This window comes from Oryctolagus cuniculus, chromosome 9 (assembly GCF_051225735.1).
Source record: "Oryctolagus cuniculus isolate XC-2025 breed Fujian yellow rabbit chromosome 9, ASM5122573v1, whole genome shotgun sequence".
Taxonomy (NCBI): Eukaryota; Metazoa; Chordata; class Mammalia; order Lagomorpha; family Leporidae; genus Oryctolagus; species Oryctolagus cuniculus.
In genome coordinates, this window is record NC_142875.1 from 14,062,345 (window position 1) to 14,085,775 (window position 23,431).

Genomic DNA, 23,431 nt, shown 5'->3' on the forward strand with positions numbered 1-23,431 from the left:
CGGGAAGACACAGGAGAGCAAGGCAGCGCGTCCTGGGAGGGCTCCCTTGACAGGCAAACCTAGCACTGCTGAAGGCGGGTAGGCAGGTGGTTGCCTGCCCTGCTGCGTAGACTCGTGAAGAGTGTGCGAATTGTCTGGGTGGCTGGCAGACACTGGTGTGTGTGGTCGCCTGGCTCTTGCTGTTTCAAGGAGCAGCCTGGTGACGGTGCCCTGCCAGCAGGAGGTTGCTGTCCAGGTGTCGTGTCCTGCAATTGGCTGCAGAGCGGAGAGGCTCCCAGAGCCTACCTAGCATGCTGGCGGCGGAGGGGTGGGAGCGGTGTCAAACGGCTGCCCTGAAGTTAGGGGGAGTAACGGTAGAAGGGGTCCAGGTCTCCTTAGAGCACAGCAGTGGAGATCCCGCGTGTCATCCAGAAAGACCTGGCTTTCCCTGGAATCACGGATTTCTGGCCTCAGGTTGCTTGTGCGATGCCAGGAGCAGGACTGCCGAGGCGTGACTCCCTCTCCCACGTGTACTTGTGGGAAGCTTCAGAGCTGAGGAATTCTCTCTCTCTCTGGGAGCAGCTGGTTTGAAATCTGACACCGGCCCAAGCTGAGCCTTTTCCAGGCAGCAGGTGCAGTGAGGGGAGGGTTGCTGAGTGCTGTGTGTGTGTTGATGAGGCAGACCTCAGACAGGCCAGTGAAGTCACTGCAGAAGCTTCCGAATGGAATCTGCATACATTAACCTCTGGCTGTTTATGTAGACTTGGAATCAGGTTAAGCTCGAGAGGAATTTGCTGTGCACGCCCCGCTGGGGCAGCAGCTGCTCCTCAGGGGGAAGTGCCAGCAGCACGGGTGCCCGTGGTGGTGACCGAGGGCCATGGTGAGCGTTTCCTGAGCCACGGCGTGCAGGGCGCCCTCCCCGGCACTCTGGCTTGCTGTGTGGGGGACATACAGAGAAATAGACCCGAGAGAAAGCCAGCCCAGTAGGTGCTCACCGGGAGCCTGCTCAGGCGTGGGGAGGGCCGGCGGTGCAGCGCCTTCCTGACTGGAAGGGCTGGAGGTGGGGCCGCTGCAGAAGAGCGAGGCGGGCGAGCATCAGCGTGGTGCGAGCTGCGAGGGGGCTCCGAAGCCCCCTCCCCGGTGTGCTGCCCGGACAGAGAGCCACAGCGAGGGCTTCCTGCAAAAGTGCTGAGTGCAGACGCTGATGCGAGTGCCGGGGTCCCTCAGTCACCGCAGGGCACTGGCCCCGAGGTCCCCCCAAGTGCTCTGATCAGCAGATGTGCAGGGCCTGTAGAAAATGGTGTAGTGCAGGCTGGCGCTGTGGCTCAATGGGCTAATCCTCTGCCTGCGGCGCCGGCACACCGGGTTCTAGTCCCGGTCGGGGCGCCGGATTCTGTCCCGGTTGCCCCTCTTCCAGGCCAGCTCTCTGCTGTGGCCAGGGAGTGCAGTGGAGGATGGCCCAAGTGCTTGGGCCCTGCACCCCATGGGAGACCAGGAGAAACACCTGGCTCCTGGCTTTGGATCTGGGCAGTGTGCCGGCCGCGGCGGCCATTGGAGGGTGAACCAACGGCAAAGGAAGACCTTTCTCTCTGTCTCTCTCACTGTCTACTCTGCCTGTCCAAAAAAAAAAAGGAAAAGAAAATGGTGTATTGTTTGCATAGAGCCTGCTCATCCATGCACTTGGATTAAAAGTTGTTTTTAACATTGAATTGTCAGTTCATTGCAGCTCTTCATTTGAAAGGCAAAGGAGGGAAAGAGATCTTGCATTTGCTGGTTCACTCTCCAGATTCCTGCAACAGCCAGGACTGGGCCAGGCCAGAGAAGGGAGCCGGGACCTCTGGGTCTGCCTTCCAGGTGGCAGGGACCACGCACTTGAAGCAGTACCTGCTGCCGCCCGGGGATTCAGAAGCAGAGCTCAGATTCAAACCCAGGCACGCCCATGTAGGGTGCAGGCATCCCAACAGGTGTCTTACCTGTTGTGCCAAGTGCCCACCCTCCATGTACTGCAGCCCATCTCTAGATAACTTTCAAATACCTAATATTACGTAGATGCTATGTAAGTGGCTGCCGCACTGTGCCGTTCAGGGAATAACCAAGAGTGGAGGTCTGTATGCGTTCAGCTCAGATGCCGTGTTTCCTGCCTTGGCTGATCCAGCCCATTTGGAACCTGTAGACACGCAGGCCCAGCTGTGCCCCATGGCTGGGTCTGGATGCAACCAGCTGTCTTGCTGGTGCCTGACCGCAGGCCAGACTCTCAGGTCAGCCTCAGTCTGAAGCTGAGAGAGGAGGAGGTAGTTCCCAGGGCTCAGCTCCAGGCCCACACGGTCCAGGCCCTCCCTCAAGGCCCTTTCCTTGAGAAAGGCGGTGGCGGTGTGGGCTGGCTCGTCTGTTCTCAAGGCATGGGGCTTCAGGCCTTGTGTTTTGAACAGAGAGCTCTGGAGGTCCCAAGGACAGATGGGTGCGTCTCAGAAAGATGACTGGACACAGGAGAAGGCACTGCCGTGGGGCCAGGACCTGCCGCAGCAGCTTAGAGCGAGTGCGGCAGCTCTGGGCGACTGGGCACCGGCTGCCTTTCTGTGAAAGGAGGATGGGTGGGAAGCTGGGGTGGGCGCCCCCTGCCAAGGACGGGTGGGAAGCTGAAGTGGGCGCCCCCTGCCGAGGGTGGGCGGGAAGCTGAGGTGGGTGCCACCCCCCGCCGAGGGCGGGCAGGAAGCCGTGGTAGCCCTCCCCTGCCGCAGAGCATTTGCCCGCCTCACACGCTGACTTCTGGCCGGGAGGGAGGGCGCTGTCCGTGCTCCTGTCTGAGCGGTGGTGGCTGCCCTGGCTCGGGGCTCTGGAGGCCTTCTGTGCCTGTTCCTCCTTGAGCTTCTGGGTCTGTAGCGTGGAACACGTGCCCGGACCTTCAGCCAGATGTCCTTGTTGACACGCATTTACAAAGTTTCTACTCCCGGGGCCGGCACTGTGGCTCAGCGGGTTAATGCCCTGGCCTGAAGCGCCACATCCCATATGGGCACTGGTTCTAGTCCCAGCTGCTCCTCTTCTGATCCAGCTCTCTGCTGTGGCCCGGGATAGCAGTGGAAGATGGCCCAAGTCCTTGGGCCCCTGCACCCGCGTGGGAGACCAGGAGGAAGCTCCTGGCTTCGGATCGGCACAGCTCTGGCTGTTGCAGCCAGTTTGGGAGTGAACCATGGATGGGAGACCTCTCTCTCTCTCTCTCTCTCTCTCTCTCTCTCTCTCTCTACCTCTCCTCTCTCTGTAACTCTTTCAAATGAATAAATAAATATTTAAAAAACAAACAAATAAAAGTTTCTACTTCCAAAGTAATAGCGAGAAATACCCCTTGCTTATTTAAGGTAATTACTCCTGGTTTTATTTGTTTTTGGAATAATTCCCTGCTTTCTCGTTGTGTTTCTGTAGGACACCAAGCTTTGGATAATCATGGAGTATCTCGGTGGAGGCTCTGCCCTGGATCTGGTGAGTGCTGTGCTGTGTGCGTGGTGTCAGGCTTGGGTTCAAGGTCTTCCTGCACAGATCCCTTTGTTTCCGTCATTTAAGCTGTGTGAAAAAGGAGCCAAGCTATTTCGTTTTTATTTTTACTTGCATATTACTGAAAATTAGCAATTTACTTTGGAAGCCAGTTTTTTTGTTTCCTGGAAACCAATGAATTCTTTAATAGAAATAAAGACCTTTGTCTGGAATTAGTTTTTTTGTTGTTGAAAGTTTTATTTTTTGTCTTAAAGTGTGTGTGAGAGAGAGAGAGAGAGAGAGACCTTCCATCACACTGACTCACTCCCCAAATACCTGCAATAGCTGGAGCTGGGCCAGGATGAAGCCAGGAGCCTGGAACTCCTTCCAGGTCTCCCCTGGGGGTGGCAGGGACCCGAGTCCTTGAGCCGTTACCAGCTGGAAAGTGGAGCTGAGCCTCAAACCCAGAGACTGCGCTAGGGGCTTGGCTGTCCCTAGTGGCCTCCTACCCCTGTGCCAGAAGCCCAGCTCACCTGGGCTGCCATTTTTCTGAAAGTGGTTTGTTAGCTTTGTGAAGCTGTCAACATCCTTGTTTCAGATGGTCGTGTGGTAACTTGCTTAAGAAGAGTGTCCTTTGTTCATCCCAGGAGGAGGAGACATGGTGTGATTACTGAGGCAGGGCACCTGGTAGTGGACAGGGGTCAGGCCAAGGAGTGCACATGCACCGCTTTCACTGCTTGCCCACGTGACGGTGCACCAAGGGCACCAGACGCCAGTGCCCACGTGGGGCTGGGCACGCACCCAGGGAAGAGCACACAGCACACACACAAGATGGTGCACAGTGCGCACAGTACACACTCAGATGGCACACACAGGGCAGTGCACACAGGGCACACTCAGATGGCACACACGGGGCAGTGCACACAGGGCACACTCAGATGGCACACACGGGCCAGTGCACACAGGGCACACTCAGATGGCACACACGGGCCAGTGCACACAGGGCACACTCAGATGGCACACACGGGCCAGTGCACACAGCACACACTCAGATGGCACACACGGGACAGTACACACAGCACACACTCAGATGGCACACACGGGCCAGTGCACACAGGACACACTCAGATGGCACACACGGGGCAGTGCACACAGGACACACTCAGATGGCACACATGGGGCAGGGCACACAGCACACAGATGGCACACATGGGGCAGTTCACACAGCACACACTCAGATGGCACACACGGGCCAGTGCACACAGCACACACTCAGATGGCACACACAGGGCAGTGCACACAGCACACACTCAGATGGCACACACGGGCCAGTGCACACAGCACACAAACAAGATGGCACACACGGGGCAGTGCACACAGGACACAAACAAGATGGCACACACGGGGCAGTACACACAGGACACACTCAGATGGCACACACGGGGCAGTGCACACAGGACACACTCAGATGGGACACATGGGCCAGTGCACACAGCACACACTCAGATGGCACACACAGGGCAGTGCACACAGCACACACTCAGATGGCACACACGGGCAGTGCACACAGGACACAACACAGGGCATCACACAGGGGTGGAGAGTGTCTTAAGAGCAGTGGATGTTACTTGCTGACTGTGTAAAATGTAACTTTGAATGAAGCTTGGATGGGATGCATGCCAGTGAGGGGGCATATCCTGTCATGCTGGGAACACAGGATTTCTCTTAAAAAACTGACATGGCTGGTTAGCCGCTGACATCTTTCCCTGCTGTGGCTGTGCGTGACTCCAGGTAGTCGGCTGTCTTCAACGGCCCTTCCTATACAAACTCGGCTGTTCGGTGAGCAGTGACTCCCAAGGCAGCCTTAATCTATCATTGTAGTGTTTCCGTCTTGCGTGATGGAAAGTTGTTGGAAGACTGGGCAGAAGGCAGCATGGTTTCAGTAGTTATGGGCCACACAGGTGTTACTCTCTATGGGAGAGCTCTGTTCCTCACCGCAATCCAGGCTGAGTATCCTAGTCTGAAGTTCTGAAATGCACAGTGCTCCGAAGTTGGAGTTGTTTAAGTGTCATCAGGAGAGACCCCACACTTGGCCTCACGTGCTGGGTCACTGTCAGAGGCACAAGAGTATTAGAAATAGTGTTACCTTCAGCTTACGTGTAGAAGGTGTAAATGAAGCAGAAATGGGTCTCATATTTAAACCTGGGGCCTATACCCAAGAGAAATATGCAAATATTCCCAATTTTGAAAAGTTTCAAAATCTGAAACCCTGCTTGTCCCAAAGATTTTGGGTAAAGGGCACTCAGCCTGCAGTAACGGGTGGGCTGGGAAGGTAGCCTTCTCACACTGCATGTGCTTCTGGGAAGTTCATGTACCCAATTTAGGAAATTGCACACTGTCATAAGCCACAGAAACTGGATTTAAATGCTGTTAAGGAAGATTTTAAGAAAAAAGTAATGCGGTGTAAAATATGCATTAACCTGGGGAAAACAAAATAGCTGGATAAATCGTATGTCATGCCCTGATTCCTCTCCGTAAATGTATGAGCACACGCTGCAGGCAAAAGCTTTTCAGTCCCCCCCCCCCCCCCCCCCCCCCGGAAGTACTGCAGGGATATGGAACAGGCTGCGCTGGGCGAGATGGGATTTACAGTGTCTTCAGTGAACTTCATCTGGGGCAGGGCTGTTCTTTTGACGTGGAGTCCTTCAGAACAGCATTTCTTGTCGCTGAACGCCGTTAGTGGTTGCTTTCTTAGGAGCTTGGGAGTAAAGTCTGTAAAGTTTTCGACGTTACAAAAGGAAGTGCAGAATTCACCGTGTACTAGCATATGGCCTGGGCGTCCCGGCAAACCACCAGCCACCTTGGGCAGAAACCGTCCTTGCGACAAGAAACGAGCGTCTGCTTTGACTGCCTGGTCCTCTGACGTCACCAGTGAGGGAGCAGCAGCAGCCAGGGTCAGCTGTGCCAGCCCACAGGTAGAACTAGACTGGCCCTCGCACGCCCACTGCGGAGCCTGTGACCAGCCTTGGCCCCTGAGCTGTCCGCCCCCTACTTTCCAACTTGTTTGTTTGATTTTTTTTAAAGATTTATTTTATTTATTTGAAAGAGTTACAGAGAGAAGTAGAGACAGAGGAGAGAGAGGTCTTCATCCACTGGTTCATTCCCCAAATGGCCACAATGGCCAGAGCTGAGCTGATCCAAAGTCAGAAGCCAGGATCCTCTTCCAGGTCTCCCACGTGAGTGCAGGGACCCAAGTACTTGGGCCATCTTCCGCTGCTTTCCCAGGCTGTTCTCAGGGAGCTGGATCAGAAGTGGAGCAGCCGGAACTTGAACCGGCGCCTGTACAGGATGCTGGCACTGCAGGCCAGGGCTTTAACCCGCTGCGCCACAGCACCGGCCTCATTATTTAATTTTTAAATGTATTTATTTGGGAGGCAGAGAGTGAGAATCCACTGATTCACTCTCCAAATGCCCACAATGGCTTTATGTCCAGGGACTGAAGCCAGGAGCCAGGAACTCATTCTGGGCCTCCTCTGTGCATGGCGGGGATGCAGATATTTGAGCCGTTACCCGCTGCTTCCCAGAGTACACATTAGCAGGAAGCCGGAATCAGGAGAGGAGTAGGGACTTGGACCCAGGCCCTCTGATAGGGACTGTGGGTTTTTTGTTGGTTTGTTTTTTGATTTTTAAAGATTTATTTATTTGAAAGGCAGAGGCAGAGAGAGGGAAGTCTTCCATCTGCTGGTTCACTCCCCAGTTGGCTGCATTGGCCAGAGCTGGGCCTATCTGAAGCCTGGAGCCAGGGGCTTCTTCAGGGTCTCCCACATGGATGCAGGGCCATCTTCCACTGCTATCCTAGGCACATTAGCAGAGAGCAGGATCAGAAGAGGAGCAGCCGGGACTCAAACTGGCACCCATATGGGATGCCAGCACTGCAGGCGGTGGTTTTACCTGCTACGGCACAGCACTGGCCTGGGCTTTTTTTTTTTTTAAGATTTTATTTACTTGTTTGAGAGGTATACTTACAGACAAGGGGAGAGACAGAAAGGTATTCCAACCTCTGGTCCATTTCCCAAATGGCCGCAACGGCTAGAGCTAGCAGAGAGCTGGATCAGAAGAGGAGCAGCCAGGACACGAACTGGCACACATATGGGATGCCAGCGCTGTAGGCAGAGACTTAGCCCACTATGGCACAGCGCCAGCCCCGTGGTCTTCTTCATTAGGCCAAACACCCACCCTGCCTCCCACTTTGTTGTCTTTGTCTTTCCTCCCTTTTCTGTTGACTTGCCCCAAACCCTCAAAGAAAGAATACACTTCAGTAATTATGATATAATTAGTCCTTTAGATTTTATTGATTTGAGAGACAGAGGCAGGAAAACCAGAGGGAGAGAGCTCCGATTTGCTGGTTCACTCCCCAAATGACTGCAATAGCCAGGGCTGTGCCAGGGCTGAGGCTGGGATCTGGGGACACAGTGCAGGCCTCTTGCATAAGCGGCAGGGGCCCAGTTCCTTGAAGCATCACTGCTGCCTCCTGGGGTCTGATCTGTGTTAGCAGAAAGCTGGAGCCAGAACCACGAGCTGAACTCAGATCCTCTGATCTGGGCCTTGGATGTCTTGTCTTATCCGTAGTAATTACGGTTTTGAATGTTAAAAACTATTAGGATTACTTTAGAGAGGGTCTATTGTATGCTTATGAAAGACCTTGAAAACCAGAATATTGTCATACATAAAACTTGACACCATGTAGCAGAATAAATGAATTTGGAGCCTGTGTCTTTGAATAAAAATTTTTGTCTGATATTTTTGGGTCTGTGTCTCTGAAGAGGCCCAGGACAGTTTATTTGGGACCCCGTGGGCTCCTGCATGGGGGAGGCCCGTGAGTGTCTTGGTCACATGGCAGTTCCTGCCATCTCTGCAACCGGACACTCTTTGCTGGCTTGTTCGTCATGTCTTTCTAGATTCATCCTTTTCTCTTTGTGCGCTCAGCGATGAAAAGTCCTAAGCCTGCAGTGCGCTCTGGTCTGAGGCTGTCTTTCTGTAGCCCCTCCCCGCCCTTGACTGTAAACTCGGGAGTGTTTTATGTCATTTGAATTACAGTGTGTATGTTTTTCCATGGTCTACCTCACTCCACCTTATGGAGGACACGACACATTAGTTTAATTCCTCCCATTGGGTCTCAGTGACACCTCAGCTTAGGAGAAGGAGTTGGCCACTGTGTTTCACCCAAGATTGCTTTTTTTTTTTTTTTTTTTTTTAATTTTTTTTTTCAGAGACAGATACAGAGCTCCCATCCACTGGTTCACTCTGCAGATACCTGCGATGACCAGGACTGGGCCAGGTCAAAGCCAGGAGCTGGGAACTCGTCCAGGTCTCCAGGTGGGAGGCAGGGGACCCAAGTACCTGAGCCATCATCTGCTACCTCCCAGGGAGTGCGTTAGCAGGAAGCTGGGGCTGGAAACAGAGCTGGGACTTGAACCCCAGCACTCGGATATGGGATGCAGGCGGCTTAACGCGGCACTTGAATGCGAATGCTCAGCCCCACGTTTGCCTTTGGAGCACGTGTGACAGTGTCTGCAGTTGAGGGTTCCAGTGGAGACAGGTGTCTGGCATGTGGGACAGAGAGAAGACTGCCAGCCTGCTGCCTCGGGGGCAGTTGGAGGCGGCGGAGCCTGTCTGCTGTCACAGTTCTTTTTCTCGCAGAGCCCTTGCCAGGTGCTGCTAGCAGGTGTCGGGGCTGAATAGAATGCTTGAGACAGATTCCCAGGTGGGCCTGAAAGGGCTGGGCTTGGTTACGGGGTACAGGTGGGCTGGCCTCAGACCAGGCCGAGCGTCCTGACCGCTTTGGGCTTGCACACATCAAACAAGATGGTGGGGCCAGTCCTGTGGTGGAGCAGGTTAAGCCTCTGCCTGCAGTGTTGACATCCCATATGGGCGCCGACTTGAGTCTCAGCTGCTCCACTTCTGATCCAGCTCTCTGCTATGGCCTGGGAAAGCAGCGGAAGATGGCCCAGCTGCTTGAGCCCCTGCACCCATCTGGGGGAGACGTGGAGGAAGCTCCTGGCTCCTGGTTTTGGTATGACGCAGCTCTGGCCATTGTAGCCGACTGGGGAGTGAACCAGAGGATGGAGGAGCTCTTTCTCTCCCTCCCTCTCTGTAACTCGGACTTTGAAATAAAATACATAAATCATTTAAAAAAAAAAAAAAAGTGATTGAGGGCATGGCCGAAAGGCAGTGCTCCCCTGGGGTTTGGCAGTGAGGGTGTCTGCGTGTTTGGTTGCTGAGACGCCTGCCACGTGCTCGTGCCGCCCAGGACCGCGCAGAAGTGCCCGAGCTGCGTCCTGTAGGGCACTGCCCGCCTGCTCCCTGGTGCTGCATCCGTCCTCACTCTCCCCAGCGGCACCTCTGGGGTCTGGCGTGCAGACTGCAGAGACGGCGTAGTTAGTAAGAGCGCAGTGTGTCAGGGCACGTGTTGTGCTCTCTGTACACGTTTGCATCTGCTCAGTCTGTCGTTCTTTTTCTTTTTCTCCTTTAAAAGAATATGAAAGTAATAGAAATTGTCAGTGGGATCCCCGAGCCACTCTGTGGAAGCTGCCTGTGTGAGTGGTCTCTCCAGTTCCTGCAGATTCCAGGGTGCCGTGACGTAGGCCAGCGAAATCCGGCGTCTCCACTCCCAGTGCCTTGGTTTCGCAGCCTAGCGAGTGATGCTGTGTTGCATTCGGATGTTTGGTGTGCGCCCACTAGGCCCAGGGCTTCCTGCAGTGACCAGAGGGTGGGCCGAGGTGCTCCCACGGGCTGCTGTCCAGCGGGGAGGACGGTCGGTCCCTCATGCCCTGGGTGCTGGAAGGCGCCATATGGAGGATAAAGCCCGGCTCCGCAGCAGAGGGCCTGGCACTGGGAGGCGTAGCAGATTAAAGCTGGGTCAGTGTTGCCAGGACGGCCTTGGAATCTGAGGAGGAGCTGTGCTGCGGCAGTCGGTCTCTGACTCGGGCAGACATGGGTGACAGACTTGGACATGAGCACACGACGTGAGCTCGTGAGCTTTACACGGTGAGGTGGTGTTCGGTAGTATGTAGGTCAAGCTGCTGGTGCAGTGGCACGGAACGCTGTCTCACACAAGCTGGACGTGGATTTCTCTCCCACATGGGGGTCAGCGGTCCACAGCCTCGCCATGGACCTGTATGGGGGAGGTGGCTTTGCCATCTGTCGCCGTTGGCTTCCCACGGCTGCAGCCATTGTCCCGTTAATCTGCCAGTGTTTCGGGGCCAAGAGCAGGAGGGGTTGTGTGTCATGTGTGCTCGGTTCCGAGCTCTGTCACTTGCCCTGTCTTACCGCCGCAGGGCCCAGGTATGTGGTCTGTGCTGGGGCCGTGTGCCTGTCTGAGGGTGCCCATGCCAGAGGAAAGAGGGGCGACATGCAGGGGAGGGGGACTGGGAGATACCCACAGGTGGATGGACGCAGTCTAATCCGTTCCGGCAGCTTTCTTCACAGTCGTCTTAATGACAGCGTCTGCCATGTTCATGCTGCGTAGAAGTGCTAGTGGGGGCCAGGATTGTGCTACACTGAGTTAAAGCTGTTGCCTGTGACACCCGCATCCCGAACGGGCGCAGGTTTGGGTCCTGACTGTGCTTCTGATCCAGCTCCCTGCTAAGGCACCTGCGAAGGCAGCAGAAAGTGACCCAAGTATTTGGGCCTCTGCACCCACATGGGAGACCCTGGTGAAGTTCTTGGCCCAGACCAGCTCTTGTGGCAAATTGGGGAGTGAAACAGTGGGTGAAAGATCTCTCTGTCTCTGCCATTCAAATTAAAATAAGAGAAAGAAGTGGCAGTGATGGACAGTGCTGGTGTGTGACCCAGAACACAGCTCGGCCTGCTGTGACCTGGCGAGGACCGCCATGGTGCAGAGCAGCTGATGCCTTGTGAGTGAGTTCCACGTGGTGGTGCTAGGGCTGTCGGAGTCACGAGCGTTAGGGAGATGCTGGGTAGGTGAGAGAGAGGGGGCTTGCTGGAGGAACTGGCGCACGTCAGCATGGGGGCTGAGAAGTCCCGGAATGGGCCCTCTGCGAGGCGGCAGACCCTGCCAAGTCAGCCCGAGCACCAGAGTGCTGGCGGTGTTGCTGTGCGAGTCCCTGCGTCCAGAGACCAGAGAGCCTGGAGCTCTGATGTCCAGGGGCAGGGGAAGGAGGGAGGCCCAGTCCCACAGAGAGAAGACCTGCCTGTGCCTTGCCTTCCACCCAGCCCTTGGCCAACTGGACAGTGCCCACGCACTGCGTGAGGACCGGTCCTGCCTTCTTGGTCCAGTGGTTCAAACTCCAGTCTCTGTAGCAAACCCTCAGACACACCCACTGTATAGTGTGTCTCTAGTCTACTCCCTGACGGCTGTGTTGGTGGTGGACGGAGTGCTGGCCAGGTTTCAGAGGGCCTAGCCACAGGTCTGTTCATCACGGCTGCAGCCCGTAATTGTCCATGGGAAGATTTTTCTGTCTGTTTTTCCTCACCTCTGTCCTCTCTCTCTTTTTTTAAAAATGAAGATTTATTTATTTGAAAGAGTTAGAGGGATAGGCAGAGATCTTCCATCCACTAGTTCACTTTCTAAGTGGCCACAATGTCCAGGGCTGAGTAAGGCCGGAGCCAGGAGCCAGGAGCTTCATCCCGACCTCCCATGTGGGTGCAGGGGCCCAAACACTTGGATCATCTGCTCCTTTTCCCAGGCCGCTAGCAGAGGGCTAGATCAGAAGTGGAGCAGCCGGGACACAAACCAGCTTTACGTGCTGAGCCATGATGGTGGCCCCCTCGACTCTTCCTGTCTCCCGTGGTACTGGCAGCAGGCAGCTCTGCTGTTTCCTTTGTAGAGACCGGGGGTAGGCAGGGACTCAGGGCCAGCTGCTGCTGCTATGCGCGAGCAGACGCGCTGGGGAGGAAGTGGGCCCGGGCTCTGTGACGTGATTTTGAGCAGGGTGCCGTGAACAAGGGCACGTGTTCTGGCATCTCTTCTTGCTTGCGTCCCGTAGGTGGTGAGAAATCTTCATTGTGAAAATGAAAATTCCTGCCTTTTGTGAACACTGAGAAGTACACGTGGAAAAGGCAGAAATGTGTTTCTTGAAAAAAACTCGTGGACAGACGACTCTGGGAGATGTCAGTTCAGGGGAGCAGAGTGTGCATATGCGGTCTCAGTCCAAGGAGAGATCTCACCTAGGGTTTGGGGTGCTTCCCGGCGGGTGGCGGCCCCAGACAGTTTGTCTCTCTCTGAGCAGCTAATAGGAAGTCAGACGAGGAAAAGCCAGCACCAGCTCTTTCAGCTGGGTCCTGAGGGGAGAAAGCCGGGAGCCCCAGGCTCCTCCTGGGTGTGTCCATGCCAGTGATCCATGGTATCAGGAGAGGCATCAAAGTCTGGGGATTGTGGTGTAGACCAGGGTGGGCCTGACAGAGGTGAGCCAGGAAGGAGTGCCTGGCGTGAGGCAGACTGTAGTGTAGGCAGTTGGGGGCGGGTCCCGGCTCCCCCCCAACACTGGGCCCCACAAAATCCTTCTGGGAGTCACTCGAGGATTCCTGAGACACAGGGAAGGCTCGTCATGTCTGTCCAGGAAATGGGCATGTGTCAGTCCCAGCGCTGCCCGAGGTAGAGCCGTCTACATTTTCATGCCTTTTGGTCTAAAGCACACTGCCCTCCTTACGACTTGCTGATGAACTCCATGAGGCCGTGTCCTGGGTCAGTGAAGGCGAGTGCTCTGGGCTGGCGGGCTGGCTGGCTGGCTGGCTGTCGGGTCCGCAGGTGCCACGTGGAGCACCCGCGTTCTGGCAGGCTCGCCCCGCCTCGCCTGTCGGCCGCAGTGCTGTTCCGCAGCCGGCTCTTGGGGTCCCTGTAGCAGCTTGTCCTGTTGACAGCAGTGCCTGTTTAAGTGCAGGTGTTCGGTGTTGCCTCTGCTGCCCGCACTGTCTGTTCCCTCACCGTCTCAGTGACAGTGTGTCTGCCTCTCTCGTCAGTTAGAGCCTGGCCCTTTGGACGAGACTCAGATCGCCACCATCCTGAGAGAGATCCTCAAAGGACTCGATTACCTGCACTCGGAGAAGAAGATCCACAGAGACATTAAAGGTGAGCACTGCGGGGCGGGGCTCCCTCCTGGGCTCCGACGGGCAGCGGAGCACTGCGGGGCGGGGCTCCCTCCTGGGCTCTGATGGACAGTGGAGTACTGCGGGGCGGGGCTCCCTCCTGAGCTCAGGTGGGCAGTGTGGTCCGTGACGGCTGTCGCGACACATGGTCCAGCTGGGGAGAGGATGTGCGTGTCTCCTCGGTGCCGTTACAGCCATCACACCTCCTGGGTTCCTTCGCAGCGGCCAATGTCCTGCTGTCCGAACACGGGGCGGTGAAGCTGGCTGATTTCGGAGTGGCGGGCCAGCTGACAGACACCCAGATCAAAAGGAACACCTTTGTGGGCACCCCCTTCTGGATGGCGCCTGAGGTCATTAAGCAGTCAGCCTACGACTCGAAGGTAAGGGCGGGCTCCAGGCAGGTGCCTGGGCTGGGCTTCCCCCTCCTGTGCCCACAGCTGCTGTGGTCAGACTGAGGCTGGCGCCTTGAAATAGGTCGTAAAAGAGGTTCTCCGACCCTGGCTGTGCCCCGTGCCTTCTGCCTCCTGCGTGCACGAGCCCCCGGCACACGCACTGTGGGTCTGAGGGTGTGGGGACACCTGACGGAGCGTGTGCCGGTGGAGGCAGGGGGACTGCGGTGCGAGGATGGGCGCGGCCTGCCTAGGAGATGCCCCGCGCAGGGCCCCGGAGGCGTGGTCTGCAGAGGGCACAGGTGGGCTTGAAGGCCGAGAGGCGTGGGCGTGGGCCAGGCCTTGGACAAGACTGATGTTTGAGGCCCCTGCATACAGGAGCCGGCGGGGGGACAGGGCGGCTGCAGGCCCTGTCCCGGAGCTGCAGAGCTGAGCCTTTGTGCTGGCTGCAGCTCCCAGCACTGAGGACTGGCCGTCCTTGCGGCATCCTGGTTCCCCGAGGCTCCCACTTGTCCGCGCTCTCACTCTCCCCGTTTCTCCTGCATTCCTTCTCCCTTTGGGAAGCCTTTTAGGGTGGACTGAAAACCCTGGGTGCTCCTTGCTGCCTGGGTCTCTGATGTAACGTCATTTCCCACCATCTGCTCCTGTGAGCGGCCTGTGCACAGTGAAAATCCTGCGTGAGCCACGGAATTGACTTTTCTGAGGCAGGAGTTTCTAGCAATGTTTAACTCAGATAGGTTTACAGGCCAGACACTGTTTCTCTTATTGTTTTTAGTTTAGCATCTTATCTGGGGCTCTGTGTATATTTACACACACAAACAACCCTCCCCCCCCCCCATTCGCCCCCATGGATTTATTCCCCAAATGCCTGCAGCAGCCAGGGCTGGGCCACACTGCAGCCAGGAGCCCAGAACTCCATGCAGATCTCTCATGTGGGTGGCAGGGCCCCAAGGACTTGAGCCATCACTGCTGCCTCCCAGGGTGCGCATTAGCAGGAGGCTGGACTAGGGAGCAGAGCCAGGACTCAGGCCCGGGCCCTCAGATGCTGGAGGCAGGTGGCCCAGGCGGCATGGTGACTGCCACGCCGAACACTCACTCCGCTTCTCCCTTTGAAACAGAAATGCTCTCAGTGTTTACTAGCTGGGCCAGCTTGCTAGCACGGTGCACAGTGCCTGGGTGACGCTCCTGTGGCCTTGCACTTGCCGTCGGCTCTCACAGGGTGTTGACGTTGTGGTTGAGGTCCTGATTCCTGTGGGGGAGGGGAAGGGTGGCTCTGGCTGTCTCTTTGTTGGGATTGTGGTCGTGGCTGGTGGGCTTTTGTCCCCTGGCAGAGCGCACATGTTGTGGGCGTTGTGTTTGTGGGTGTCTGGCCCCAGCTGTTGGGTTACCTCCGTGGTTAACCTCATCTCCACAGCACCTCTGCCATCGGCCTGTTTCCTGGGGTCATGTGATTCTGGGACCTGGCGAGAACTTAGGTCCGTGATGCATTCTCTTTGTTTTAAGCTGAAGCCCACTCATCTGATTGCAGCAGGGCTTAGACTAGACCCCAGGGTCCTAGTGCACCCACCAGGATTATCGCCCTCTTACTCTTGGTCTCAGATCAGCCGGGGTAGCTTGGCACACCACAGGTTTCAGTCTGTCAGCCACTGCCTGTGTGTCTGCTCCATGCAGGGCCTCTCTGAGTACCTGAAAACCCAGCCAGCCTGCTTCCCAGAGCCCTTGGCGACGTCGGAATGCTGCTGTCCCCCTGTGCATGTTCTCAAGGGGAGCGCACACTTGGGTGGGGAGCAGGTGACCTGAGAAACCCTGTCCCGGTCTCTGTCAGCCATGTCAAGAGCCAAATCTTCTGCTGTTTCTGTCGTACTCGGCAACCCTCCCTGGAAGTCGCTTCGCAGCAGCGTTTCAGCCAAGGCCGGCCGGAGGGGGCTTTCGTGGGCTGGGCCGGCTTGCTGCACTGCAGTGCAGGGCCGCTCTGGCTCCTGGCACACAGAGCCGCTTCTCTGTGGGTGCTTCCTCCTCCTGAGCCCGCGCCAGGTGGAGAACCTCACCCGGGGTGGCCGGGCTGCACTGGGAACGTGAAGAGTGTGCGTCCTGGGTGCATGCACCATCCCTGCCTTGCCGGTGTCTGTCTGTCTGTCTCGCTCCTTCTCCCCCCACCCCTGAAGGGACGGGGCTTGCAGACCGGCATTGTTTGTAGGCGTCTGGAACCTTATTTACCATTACAGCCTCTTTTATTTTATTTATTTTTTTGACAGGCTGAGTTGCCAGTGAGAGAGAGAGAGAGAGAGAGAGAGAGAAAGGTCTTCCTTTTGCCGTTGGTTCACCCTCCAATGGCCGCTGTGGCCGGCGCACTGCGCTGATCTGATGGCAGGAGCCAGGTGCTTCTCCTGGTCTCCCATGGGGTGCAGGGTCCAAGCACTTGGGCCATCCTCCACTGCACTCCCTGGCCACAGGAGAGAGCTGGCCTGGAAGAGGAGCAACCGGGACAGAATCCGGCGCCTCGACCGTGACTAGAACCCGGTGTGCCAACGCCGCAGGTGGAGGATTAGCCTAGTGAGCCGTAGCGCTGGCCTATCACTGCCTCTTGAACAGTGTTTCTCACCCCTTGTCACCTGGGCTGCTCGGCTGTCCTGAATGGTTCATGTGCACAGGGCTTCTGACGGGAGTCTATGTTCTTTGTCTGAAAACAGCATTGCCAGGCGCTCACTGCCCAGGCGTCTCAGGAACCTTGGTGCTTGTTAGTATTTCTAGGGTGAGTTAGGGAGGTGGTGCCCAGGGGGTACCTGTGCTCTCCCCTGAAGGAGCTTTTGGTTTTGCTAGAGCAGGGGCTTGGGCTGGAGAACGGGAGTCTCTTTGTGAGACTATTGTGATGCTTTGTTAGCAAGGGGATTGGGCCTGAGTAAAGACATTGCCCGTTTCATGTCCCTTTGTCCGGACTTACTCATGGGCTGCTGAGTGCTGTGTCCTCTGTCCTCTGTGGGGTGCTGAGTACTATGCCTTCTGCGTGGTGCTGACTACTGTGCCCCTCTGGGGTGCTGAGTACTGTACCCTCTGCAGGGTGCTGAGTACTGTGCCTTCTGTGGGGTACTGAGTACTGTGCTCTGTGCAGTCCTGGATACTGTGCCCTCTGCGGGGTGCTGAGTACTGTGTCCTCTGTGGGGTACTGAGTACTGTGCCCCTCTGCAGGGTGCTGAGTGGTGAGCCCCTCAGTGTGGTGCTGAGTGCTGTGTCCCTTGGCATGGTGTTGAGTACTGTGCCCTCTGTGGGGTGCTGAGTACTGTGTCCTCTGTGCAGTCCTGGGTACTGTGCCCCTCTGCAGGGTGCTGAGTGGTGAGCCCCTCAACGTGGTGCTGAGTGCTGTGTCCCTTGGCATGGTGTTGAGTACTGTGCCCTCTGTGGGGTGCTGAGTACTGTGTCCTCTGTGCAGTCCTGGGTACTGTGCCCTCTGCAGGGTGCTGAGTGGTGAGCCCCTCGGCGTGGTGCTTAGTGCTGTGTCCCTCTGTGGGGTGCTGAGTACTGTGCCCTCTGTGGGGTGCTGAGTACTGTGCCCTCTACAGGGTGCTGAGTGGTGAGCCCTTGGTGTGGTGCTGAGTACTATGTCCCTCTGTGGTGCTGAGTGCTGTGTCCTCTGCAGGGTGCTAAGTACTGTGCCCTCTGTAGGGTGCTGGGTACTGTGCCCTCTGCGGGGTGCTGAGTAGTGAGCCCCTTGGTGTGGTGCTGAGTGCTGTGTCCTCTGCAGGGTGCTGAGTACTATGCCCTCTGCAGTCCTGGGTACTGAGCCCCTCTGCAGGGTGTTGAGTGGTGAGCCCCTCGGTGGGGTGCTGAGTACTGTGCCCTCTGCAGTCCTGGGTACTGTGCCCCTCTGCAGGGTGCTGAGTGTGAGCCCCTCGGTGTGGTGCTGAGTACTGTGCCCTCTGTGGGATGCTGAGTACTGTGCCTCTCTGTAGAATGCTGAGTACTGTGCCCTCTGCAGGGTGCTGAGTACTGTGCCCTCTGCGCGGTGCCAGGTACTGTGTCCCTCTGCGGTGTGCTGAGTGGCCCCTACAGTGAGCAGGTGCAGGGGAGGTGTCTGCTCTCCCAGGCCGGGGCCGGGGCGGCGCAGTGAGGTAAGGAGGGAGCTGGGGACGGCCTCACGCAGGGTTGTGTGTGAACTCTAAGTTGTGGGTGGTGAGGCCGAGGTGTGGAGATGGTGCCCTGCAGACTGGGCTGGGGTGAGGGCGCTGTCTGTACTCGCTTCCAAGCCCCGCCTCTCGGCCTCAGAGGCTGTGGTGTGTTCTTCACTGATAATCTGGAAGATACTGGCCTGCTGCCAGGCCTAAGCCAAGTCATTGTGGTGTCCAGTCGTCTCTGAAATAACTGTTTGCATGGCCGTGGTGAAAATGGGACTAGGTGGTGCCTTGATGGAAAAAACAACACTTGGAGACGTGAACCCCGGCGGGGTTAGCCGCTGGCTGCTGGACTCTGCATTTGCTGGCCTGCTTCCCAGCTGGGTTCACCGGCTCTGTTAGCTTGAGTGTTGGGGACTGTTCAGTGCCTGTAAACGTGTGTGTGTGTGTGTGTGTGTGTGTGTGTGTGTGTGTGTTTAAGATTTATTTATTTGAGAGGCAGAGTTACAGATAGAGAGATGGAGAGAGAGAGGTATCTTTCATCTGCTGGTTCACTCCCTAAGTGGCCTCAACGGCTGGAGCTGGGCTGATCTGAAGCCAGGACCCAGGAGCTTTTTGCTGGTCTCCCATGCTGGTGCAGACGGCCAAGCACTTGGGCCATCCTCCACTGCCTTCCCAGGCCACCAGCAGGGAGCTGGATTGGAAGTGGAGCAGCCCGGACTCGAACCGGTGCCCATATGGGATGCTGGTGCTGCAGGTGGAGATGGCCGGCCACAGTGCCCATAAACTTTCATACCTCTCAGTGTTACCTAATAAATGTGTTCCTAAATATTGCAGCTGACTAAGTAAATATCTTCTATTAAAGCCGTTTTTATTTTCGCTACTTACAGTTGTGATTTGGGCTCCTATGAGATCATCTTTGTCTTGGTTGTAGACAGCTGATGGTGGTTTCTTCTGGAATGATGTTCTCTATAGTTTGCTTTTCTCACTTAAATTGCATCGTGTCTCCCGTGCTCATGTGATAAGCGGCTGCCAGGATTCGGGAGACCGCCGTGTGCTGTTCCCACTGCCCTCCTTGTCGAGCAGAGTCCTGTCTGTCAGCAGCGGGTTCCGTGTGCTCACTCGGGTGTCCCCCTGGCGCAAGATCTCAGTGTCTGCGTGTCAGAGCGTCTGACTTCGATTTAGAAGAGATGCTGGAAGGGGAAGTCATTGGTGTTGAGGAGTCTGGATGTTTCTGTGGCTAGCTGGGAGGGGCCGGCCTGCATCCCAGGAGGGGGTACAGCTCTGAGTGAAGCGAGGGGCAGGAGGCAGGGAGCGGATGGCACAGTATGTCTGGGGTTGTGGGGCTGCCTGGGAGGGGGACCAGTGGTCTGGTGATGGTGTGTCCTGTGCACCCTTCCCCCAGGTGCCAGCAGGGGTAATGCCGGCTCAGTCCATCTCAGCTGGCCCTGTGCGCATGGGCGTGTGGACTAAGGTGCAGGCGCCTCCCGCACTGGCTGCCTGGCCCCGAGCCTGGAGGCCTGTCCTCTGGCCCCCAGAGGGAAAGCAGCTGAAGCCCAGCCCTGACAGCAGGGACAGTGGGACTTCCCAGGGTCACGAGGTGCCTGGTGGTCTGCAAGTGTTGTCAGAGGCAGGGAACGAGGCTCTGGATCCGGGTGGCCGCGGGCAGCATGCTTCGGCCACAGCAGCAGCTCTGATGGAACCCAAGAGGGCTGGAGTAGGAAGGAGCCGGGACACGTGGGGGCTGTGCGTGCGGCTGGTTCTCGCCACTCCCTTACCTGTATCCCCCGCACAGCCTCGGTGCCAGGAACCCACTTCCCTTCAGGGGGGTAAAGGGCTCTAGAACAAATCACATTTCTAATGGTTTAAATAATTGTAGTGAGCAATCAATCAAGGACTCCAAATTGTGGAGAGAAAGACAATAGGAATATTCCTTCTTTTGCATTCTTAAAAGTTTACTTTTTACTTGTCTGAAAGGGGAGTTACAGGGAAGAAAGAGAAAGACAGAGATCTTCCATCTGCTGGTTCACTCCCTGAATGGCTGCAATGGCCAGACTGAAGTCAGGAGCTTCTTCAGGGTCTCCCACGTGGGTGCAGGGGTCTCCCACATGGATGGTAAAGGGCCCAAGCACTTGGGCCATCTTCCGCTGCTTTCTCAGGCCATTAGCAGGGAGCTGGATCAGAAGTGGAGCGACCAGGATTTGAACCAGTGCTGTGTGGGATGTTCTGTGGGATGCTGACATCGCGTCTGGTGGCTTTACCCACTGTGCTAGGCACCAGCCCCGTGCTGCTCTGTAACACAGTCTCTTTAGCGTAAGGACTGAGAAGAGGGGAACAGAGCACGCAGGAGGCTCCCTGACTGGGGGCCTTTCCGGTGAGGCTTTCCGGCGCTCACAAGGCTTGCAGGCGAGTCCTCTCCGGGTTGTGGAGGGTTGAAGAGCAGCCAGGCGCTACAGGTGCCGCAGTGCTGTGCCTCAGCCTTGTCCCGTCCTGCCATAGGGTGAGTGCAAGGGAGGCGTGCTGAGTTCCGGGTGTAGTGATGGGTTTGCAGGGCACACGGGCCCCTGGCCCTGAGTCCTGGCCCACTCGAGCAGTCCTGGGGCTCTTGTCCTGTCCTCCAGGAATCCGTGCCAGCCACTCACACGGCCCCACCAGTGCGGGAGAGTTTCCTGTGCGGCTTTGCTTGCTCTTCACGTTCATAGCACACGTTCACTCACCTAGCCCATCTGTCATGGCCACGGTGGGCAGCAGGGGGCCGATACGGGGCTGCTGGTTCCTGCCAAGCCTGTAGGACGTTTGACAAGAGATCCGGGAGAAACAAATGACACCAAGAAGAAACACGAAGACAAATCCGAGCTGGAGACCAATTTCTTCTTAAAGCTGGGGGCGGGGGCGGGAGGCGGGGCTGGGGCCCTTCTAGATGAAGAGCCCAGGCGACCTGACGGTGAGCTGCAGCAGGCGGCCTCTTGGTGCCTGACTCAGAGGACCCCGCTCTGGAGGGCCTGGTTTTGAACAGTTGCGAGGACGTCATGGTTACCTGATACTAGGGATTGTAGATGCGCTCTCTGCTGGGGAGTGCATCCTGGTAAACACTTTGTAATTGGAATAATTTACGTTGAGAATGCATTTAGGTAAACACTTTGTAGTTGGAATAGTTTATGTTGAGAATGCATTTAAAGCACCCAGCTTCCTGCGCTCACGGTTCAGTGTCAGCTCGCTGTGGGGACGATGGTTAGTGTTACTGTTGATAGGCAGGAAGAGTCCTGTGTTGGCTGCAGTCATGGGGACAGTGTCCTGAGGCCTGAGTTTATGTTAAAATGTGTCATGGCCACAGTCAAAACCTACCTGGCAGAGTGTTGGCGATTCGATTCAGGTTCTCCTCTTCTGTGTGTGTGTGGAGCGCTGCGCCCCTTGCACAGACAGGAAACCGACTCCCGTGAGCCCTTCTGTCTGATCCCGTGGAGCTGGCGTGCACACCTTGCTCGTCTGCCCCAGCGGGGCCCAGTGCTCAGCCTTGCCATGGGCGGGCTGGCTGGCGGACACACGGCCCCTCCCCAGCCCGCTCATCTCCTGACTGAGCACGGGCCCCCGAGTAGCAAGGTAGAACGTGTTTGGGGTGTTAAGTTTCCTCCTGTTGTTGCCTGTCTTGAGGTTATACTAAGAGGTCCCGCCCGCCATTATCAGTCAACAGTAGTAAACTTTTCCAGGACCGTAGAGGATTAGGTAGGTGCATTATCCCTGTCTGTGTTCGTGCTCGGCTAAAGTGCTTCTGTCCTTGCAGGCGGACATCTGGTCCCTGGGCATCACCGCCATAGAGCTGGCCAAGGGGGAGCCGCCTCACTCGGAGCTGCACCCCATGAAGGTTTTATTCCTCATCCCAAAGAACAACCCGCCCACCCTGGAGGGCAGCTACAGCAAGCCGCTCAAGGAGTTCGTGGAGGCCTGCCTCAACAAGGAGCCCAGCTTCGTGAGTCCGCGCGCGGCCCTCCCGTCCCACCCGCTGTGTCAGCGCCTCCTGTCACTTTCCTTTTCTAAATGCGTGTGGTTGGTTTCTTTAGATTGCCTGTTTTAATGCATAGTTCGCCTTTCAAGGATTAAGCAAATCTGCCTATATTCTTTGAGATTTTTTAGCATTTCATGCTTCATTAAGCCTGAGGAATGTTCTTACCATTGTATGTGTGCTCATAAAATTCTAATATTTATAGACGATCTAGCTATAAAGCATTATGCTGCTTTTAGTAGAGGCAAAGACTAGCCTTTTGAAAAATAATGGCTAAACAAGTCTTCAGAAAGTACTGTTTTCAGTTTCGAGTTGGCGTGTTTCAGAAACAGATTGAGTGTGAGCGTGCCCCCCCCCCCTTTCTGTTTTCAGCGGCGCCCACGTGCTGTGGCCCTTGTCTCTCTGGGTGGGACGTTGCTTTGAAGCCCGCCCTCTGTTTCGCTGTGCATGTGGCTCCAGCTGTTTGAGTTTGCAGCAGAGTTAGCCGAACCCCGTTTTCACGGGCTCTGACCTAAAACCCGGGGTGAGTCCTACAGGAGCACCCTGCTCTCCAGTGCGGTGCCAGCTCTGGTGCAGGACTCGCGGGGAAAGGAGCATTTTCCCAGCGCCTCTGGGGTGCTGGCCCCAGCTCAGCAGCTGGGGTCTGCTCAGTAGTTCAGGCATCGGTGGGGGCGGGTGCCTGCCTGCTTCATCTAGGCTCAGCACACTGGTCTTCCCCTGGGAAACAGGCCCAGCTCACATCTCTCTGCCCCAGCCTTGGGCACAGACCTGCTCTGGGCGCAGGACGAGAGGCTGACACAGGAGCACCTAACGTTCCAGGAGTTTCTCATGGACAGGAGGGAGACCTGGCTGGAGTGAAGGCTGGGCCACCTCAAGTGTGCATTTGAGAAACACATGTTTCTTGTTGACCAAGCCTTAGCCGTTCAGAGGCAGTGGGAACGTGGCGTGAACCGTTGGCTGTTCCCAGATTCCCTGCCGTCTGTGCCACTGTGGCTCCGCTGGGTTCCTGGGGAAGCACTCGCCATCCTCGGGCAAAGCATTCGGCCGAGGCCGGAAGGATGGCTGCGGCGGTGCGGAGCCCAGGGCAGGGGTGGCGTCCTTAGGCCGGTCCCAGGCGGCAGCCCTGGGGACCCATTTCGTAAGTGGGGAGGGCTGGTGGGGGCAGGAACCCACACGTGCGCTCTGCAGGCCGAGGGAAAGCTCTCCTGGCCCCTTTCTGGATTCTTTTCTGTGGTTGCAAATTAACATCCGTAATGATTTTTCTGGCCGCAGCCACAGGTCAGTGCAGAAAGTCAGCATTTGTCGCAGAGTGTTTTGTGAGACCAGGAAACAGGCAGCTGTGGGGTGTGGTGCTGTGACGTTTCTGTGACATTTCTGTGCGCGAG

The 23,431-nt window shown here is 56.5% G+C and overlaps 1 protein-coding gene across 2 annotated transcripts in view; it reads left to right on the plus strand.

Moving 5' to 3' along the window:
• Positions 1 to 23,431, plus strand: part of STK24 (serine/threonine kinase 24) — an 87,606-nt gene that overhangs the window by 58,224 nt on the left and 5,951 nt on the right. For both annotated transcript variants that reach the window (XM_089303486.1, XM_089303487.1), the window contains exons 3-6: positions 3,397 to 3,453; positions 13,426 to 13,534; positions 13,774 to 13,931; positions 21,828 to 22,013. In XM_089303486.1, coding sequence (XP_089159612.1) covers positions 3,397 to 3,453; positions 13,426 to 13,534; positions 13,774 to 13,931; positions 21,828 to 22,013 — 510 coding nt within the window. The remainder of the gene's footprint in view (positions 1 to 3,396; positions 3,454 to 13,425; positions 13,535 to 13,773; positions 13,932 to 21,827; positions 22,014 to 23,431) is intronic.